This window comes from Schistosoma mansoni, assembly GCF_000237925.1.
Source record: "Schistosoma mansoni, WGS project CABG00000000 data, supercontig 0178, strain Puerto Rico, whole genome shotgun sequence".
In the NCBI taxonomy this organism is placed as follows: Eukaryota; Metazoa; Platyhelminthes; class Trematoda; order Strigeidida; family Schistosomatidae; genus Schistosoma; species Schistosoma mansoni.
In genome coordinates, this window is record NW_017386062.1 from 415175 (window position 1) to 422017 (window position 6843).

Consider the following 6843-nt stretch of genomic DNA (forward strand, 5'->3'; position numbering starts at 1 on the left):
GACGGCCGTTTCATCCTAATGTGGGACTCCTTAGCAGGTCCTGGGTTCGAATCTCACTAGGCGAGGTCGTGGATGCGCACTGCTGAGGAGTCCCATAATGGAACGAAACGGCTATCCAGTGCTTCCAGGTTTTCCCTGGTGATTTAGCTTCAATTGACTCACGCTTTTAACTACAAAGAAATAACACTTCGTGAAATTGTTTACAACTTAAGACTTTTTTCAGTTAATAAATAAACTTCCTATTTTAAACACCTTTGGTTAATTTTGTTTCTCTCTACATGTCAAAGACATGTATTATATTGAACAAATCTAACCTGTTCATTTACGTGAACAGAATCGTTTGAAAATGAAGTTTCACTTGAAAAAGGCGTGACCTACAATGAATAATATAACATATAATTAAACTAAATATTCTCATTTTTGACAGAAATCTGTCACCATAATGAAAAATAATCATAAAGTAAACGTAAATAGCCGTTTACTAACAATGGTACATGGTGTTAACCTATTACTAATAATTTGGTCGGAATACTTTAGGTTTTAGTAGCCCTAAATCTGACTCCATTTGGATCGTTTGCTGCTTGTTATTGAAATATTTACATGTCACCAGCCGTCGTACATAATCATCGACATAACTCACTTTAGTGAATAACGGAATTAAATAAGTCAAATACGAGAACGAATTTCAAACATGTATATTATGTACAATCGTTGATTCAGACAAAAGATCGGAGAAGCGAAGATAAGCGAGCGAAGCGAAATGACGCACGGCGGAGAAGGAATGTAAGTCAACTCGATTTGACCAAACGTGAATCGATATTTATAGTCAGACAACAATAAGTTACAGTCATGTGATGAGTAAGATAAGAAATGCACACACATACATTACATAAAAACAGTCAAGACTGACTATGGAGTAATTGACAAGGTCAAAATGTGACTCGAGAAGAATGAGTAAATTAGCCTGTGGGCTCGCGTAGCACTACAAGATTCACATTCATTTAAAATTACTTTCCACACAGTGTTAGTGGTTGGTTCTCAACGTACCTGTTTTTCTTCATTGAATTACATATTTTAGCACACTATGTTACTATCTTAAATCGAACTAATTGTAACTAAAACTTACTGAAAATGGTGTCACATTTCGGTATGTATGTATGTATGTATGTATGTATGTCCTCTTTAACTATACGAAGGTGTTTACATATATTGTTAAGTGTGTTTTCCATTCAAAAGATATAAAATCAGTTAACTGATGTTTATATCGGAACGAATCACATACATACTTGTAACTGATATTATTATAACTGATGTTTAACTTGCGATTTCAGCAATCACTAGTTCTCTAAACTTTTCATGTATCCCTTACTGATCAACCTCTGACTTACACTAAATCTAGGTCAAACATGCCTTTTCAATATTTATATAAAACCACATAACATCAAGGTGTAACACGATGCTGATAATAGGAATGGACTAATGGTCAAATGACTTGACTTTTAACTCATAAATGTCAAGTACATATTCTACTCCTCCTCCTACATTGGTTTGAACACCTGATTAATATCACTAATCCTTATACAAAGTATGTGACTGAAACCGAAATGTATAAACTTATAGTTTACATATGATGTAACCATAGGTTACTGATAACATTCTAATATTCTCCATTTGATTTAACCAGCACTAAGAGCTAAATACTGAACTGACACGATACTAGCTACTACTTGATCAGTTAGTGTAGATATTTGCAACCAGAATGTATGTCCTCTTATTTCAGGATGTTGTAATATAAATCCAAAATATTGAAACGCAGTCATTCCTGAAGTCCTTAGAACATTTCATACATTTTATCAAAGTTCCCTTCATTATTTCTTCGAAAAACGAATGGTTGTTTTTCATAGATCTGATCAATATCAAGTTTAATTATACCATATTTTAAAGAGTAAAGTCCCTTCACTTAATTCTCTCAATATTCATCATTCTTAATAAACATAACTCATTATGAAATCAAACTATTGCTAATTCCATGTAATCATCAAATCAATATGATTGATATCTAAATACATTAATGACGCATTCTTTGACAAAGTGTACTGTTCATCATTTATATCATACAACTATTTAGACAGAGGGTTCAAAGAGCATCTTATCTCTAAGATGAACGTGAAACTTTAAGGGGATACTTGTAGTCAATATGATTTCTTTTTTTTCTTTTCCAATGAAAATCAATATTCGAAAATTATTTTGAAAAAAGTTAACTACAGAATTATTTTTTTTGATACTTTTTATCGGTTAATCTAAATTGTATTTCATTTATAGTGAAAGATTGATTTATAGTTCCTATGGTAGTCAATTGATTCTTCATAGCATTAACTAAATTAATGTCCTGGTACGGCCGAAAAGTTGGGAGAGTACGCTCTCCCTATCCAAATGCTCTCACATGGACACGCGTATATAGCCTCTGTCAGGGAAGTCTTAATCACCACCTCCTCGTGGCGGAGGTATTGTTTACGAAATTGAGAGGACGAAAAGCGAATGTCAGGCGCTTTAACCGGGTTGGTGGACGCGGAAAGCCTACCTAGGGGAGTTGGGAAACCCCGATTCCAAACCAATGGTGCACATCGGCTCTAGTATCCTGAGGGAACAAATGACGTATGAATCAATCGTTGGTCACAGGCTACCATGGGACTGCACCCCTCACGATACTCCACTGCCTTGTGGATCAGACCTTTAGGTCAAAGGCTCCGGGTGTGGCTTCCTAAGAAAGCCACCTGCTTCGGTAGTATCACAGCCCTCACACAAATGGAATGAGATTTTTGCGGCGCATATGTATCTGGTGCTCTTTTGTACCAATATTTATGTGTTTAAAGAAAATAATAAATAAAAATATGTAAACACTTTTGAAATAAGATTCTAGATAGAACTGGAAAGTTTACTTATTATATCTCTCACTCTTTTGGTTGTTGTTGTCAAAAGTTGAATGAATTGTCATACTTATAATTCTTACTAAATATTTGTATGAAACTAATGTAAATTATTAGTATGCTCATGACACAGTTGTTAATCAGAATAGACTGATGTAGTTAACAACAAACCCTATACCTAGGTTCTTGTAACTGGACTTTTGAAGGACTTGATACTCCCTGAAGCATTCTCACTTGTGTTACCATCTTGAACTGCACAGGTGATTAGTGACTTGTTGTAGGATCAAGATATTAACATTTTATTGATCAGTGAGTATCGATGAACTCCATGTTTATCTAGTCCTTGTTGCTAATTGAATTTTATCGACCAGGTTGTGGCAAAGCTACCAGTCTAGGTGGTTCGGTATAATATGTAACCTGTTGAGATTTTTGTTGCTTTGAGATAGTTAGCAGGAAACACTGGATTTAGTTTTCGTGTTAGTTTACGCTCATCAGTGAGTCAAACTTCAATTTTGGAGAGACTAATGTCCATATTACAACTCGGTCGATAGAATTCGATTGCATTTAAAGGACTAGACAAACTAAATAATGAATACCACTCAGTTATCAATTTATTAAAAACACGACACCGCTAGATTTTATGTTGATGACAATGTGTTAGATTAGCCGAAACATTCGGCAAGAAGTTCTAGAACTGAGTCTTATATTAGTTGACATTTGTAAAATTGATACGTTTTCAATCTTCTGCGAACTGATATTCAGTGAAATTTCTGGCTACCCCATTCGACAATTCTGATTTAAATACCAAGAGGAATGTCAGTTATCTCAATATCGCAAATATATCAACTATTATGAAACACTGGCGGATCAGAGCTTTCTATCGATTGCACCCAACTATCTGACACTTCAAATAGAACTTACGAACATCGGGTCACTAAGATTACTAGGTACATTTCAACTTGCTTGAAGGAATTTGATCAGTACGAAAAAACAACAACATACTATTCACTATATGGAAGTAAATGATCAACTATTGTAAACGTTAAGTTATGTATAGGTTAGAAGGATGATATTAACGTTTTTTATTGTTACAGTTCAACTTAAATGCCATGTCTGTAACAGTCTTGCAATGTTGGAAAGATACTTAATATTTGTAATATTTAGATACAAGTAGATAATAACTATACAAAATGAAAATGTTATTTAACAACATACGGTAATACGCTATATATTTACAATAATCAACGTAAAACACCCAACCATTTGATGATATTTATTATTTCTTAACATAGGAATGATGAAATACTAATGATTAATATTAGATTGAGATCATGAATCAATCACTGTTAGACTACCATCGAAAATCTGAAAGCATTCGACGAACGTGTCATCCTAGCATGAGACTCCTCAGTAGTGCACATCCACGATCCCGTACGCGCGGTTAGAACCCAGGACTTTCTGTGTCGCGTACGAACGCTTAACCTCCATACCATTGAACCGGTATCCAACGGTGTTAATGTCTAACTTCAAGCAATCTGTCTATTGCTTCCAGGTTTTCAATAATGATCTTACTTTGATCGATTCTTGATGTCAATCAAAAACTCAATTATCTTCACAACCCCATACCGACGATTGATTTTGGATGAACACAAGTGCTATTTAGACATTTTACAATCTAAATAGTACAACTCTGTCACTTTTAAAATCATCTTTCAACAGCTGATTTCACAATATGTCTGGTTATTTATAACTAAACTTCTAGACTGATACATCACAATTAACACAGTTTTCATCAAAATCTGTTAATAATATTCAATCAATTGAATGAATATGTGAAAAACTATGTAATTGATATTTAGTTCCTTAGTAGAAATTACATGAATAAAATGCTTATTAATAAACAGCTGTTAGAATTGATTATGCGCACTGCTGAGGAGTCCCACAATAGGACGAAACGGCCGTCCAGTGCTTTCAGGTTTTTCATGGTGGTCTAGCTTCAGTTGACTGACTATCTCAACTATTGAGAATTAATTATATTAATTAATTGAAAATATGCAACAATGGATGAAATGGATATAGATTTTGTGCTAGCCAGCACTTACCGTTAAAACATGATTTATGATGTTACAAAAATCAATATTGTTTAATTGACAGAATTTAACCAGAAACAAGAATTAAACAATTTGTTATTGACTAATATCAATGATAAATTGGTACCTGGAATTAATTGTGTTGCGAATGCTAAATCTTCAGAAATTACTTGGTAAACGTCTAATTTTTGTAGTTTCATTTCGAAAATTTTAATTTCCAATTTTCGCTCCAATTTTACCTTTAAATTGTATTTCCCACTTGGAAAGACTTTAAATATTATTGGTTCGTTTCCTATTTTAACATGCTATTTTGTGACGTTTCCCAAGGACATTTTTATACTATGTATATACGCTTGAGTTGTGTGCCTGTTTTTCCGTACTTCCGACTGTTTGTGAAACATACTTTTCTTTTGGCTGGGTCTGGTCTTATATTAAGACGAAGCGGTCGTCCAGTGCTTTCAGGTTTCCAATGGTGGTCTAACTTACATCGACTCATGAATTCAACTTTAAATAATAAATTTTAATAAGTTCAATGAAAATCATTAGAATGACTTTGGTGATTTTATGTCCAGAAAAAAATACCGAGATGTATTTAAGGGTTTGTTTATAATTTCAATGATTGATTTTATGGGATTTAATATGGAAATTGGCAAAACGTTTGATGAAAATATTGGTTATTTAAAATTAACGGATTAATTAACAGTGACTAATGTCATGTTTGTCTAGTCGTCTAGCGTTAATCGACCATCATCGAGCAAGTTGTTATGAGAGCGCTAATCTAAGTAACTCGACTTTTACTGAATCATGTTAAGGTCTTAGTTGGTAAGACAGAATACAGAAAATCCTGGGTCTAGACTTCGCTCTAATTGGCATTTAACAGTAAGGCACATCTGTGTTCTTGAGGGACTAGTGCTCACAGGGCAACTTGATCGATAGAATTCGAGTGGCACTAAAAAACTCAGATAATAGTGACTGCTCATTGGTTTATTAATTATAAGTATCTCCGAGATTTACGGAAAGTCAGCGGCTACGCAAAAGGCTCAGTGGTGACGTATTGGGTTATAAAGTTGGGTGGCGTGGGATCGAATCTATGAGGGAACATCAGTCTCTTCGAGATTATAGGAACACTTTCCTTCTGAAAGCCAAACAGAACAAAACCTAAATCTAAGGCTTCCTGTCGATTAGCTCCAATTCAACTAATAGCTGTATGCTACATAAAAACCCACACCTTCTTCTCTGATCATTTGGTTGATTTTTTCATAGTGATTAATCTACGAGTAATTAATTACACACCTCTTTCTCATACGTTTTTAATTTTCCTGCACTATTGTTAAGATTTATGCACATGGACATAATAGATCAATTGGACGGATAATATGTCGTCGAGATCAAGAGAATGACAGTTTTCGAGTTGATTTCCCTTTAGACTTGGATTATCGTATGAAACTTTTGCTTATTTGTGCTGCAATATTTTTAGTAAGTTATCTTTTTACAATATTTCATTAATTTTGCATTATATAATGATTCATAATATACATCTAAACAAGAGAATCTTGGGTATTACACTCATCTGTTATTGAATGAGTATCCTATAGTTAATGACGATTTATTGTTTGGTGCTAAATCTCAATGTTTAATCAGAAGGGGTTTTTTGTGGAGATTTCAGTATTTTTCATAGTTGAAATCATGAGTCAATTGAAGCTAGACCACCATGAAAAACCTGGAAGCACTGGATGGCCGTTTCACCCTATTATGGGACTCCTCAGCAGTGTGCGTCCACGATCCACGCACTCGTGAGATTCGAACCCCAGGACTTACCAGCCTCG

The 6843-nt window shown here is 34.3% G+C and overlaps 1 protein-coding gene across 1 annotated transcript in view; it reads left to right on the forward strand.

Moving 5' to 3' along the window:
- Smp_180500 (phospholipid scramblase-related) overlaps nt 1-6843 on the forward strand; it is a gene marked incomplete at both ends in the record, with an annotated part of 17272 nt that overhangs the window by 7444 nt on the left and 2985 nt on the right. Inside the window, one exon of the mRNA XM_018795697.1 lies at nt 6353-6493. Coding sequence (XP_018646958.1) covers nt 6353-6493 — 141 coding nt within the window. The remainder of the gene's footprint in view (nt 1-6352; nt 6494-6843) is intronic.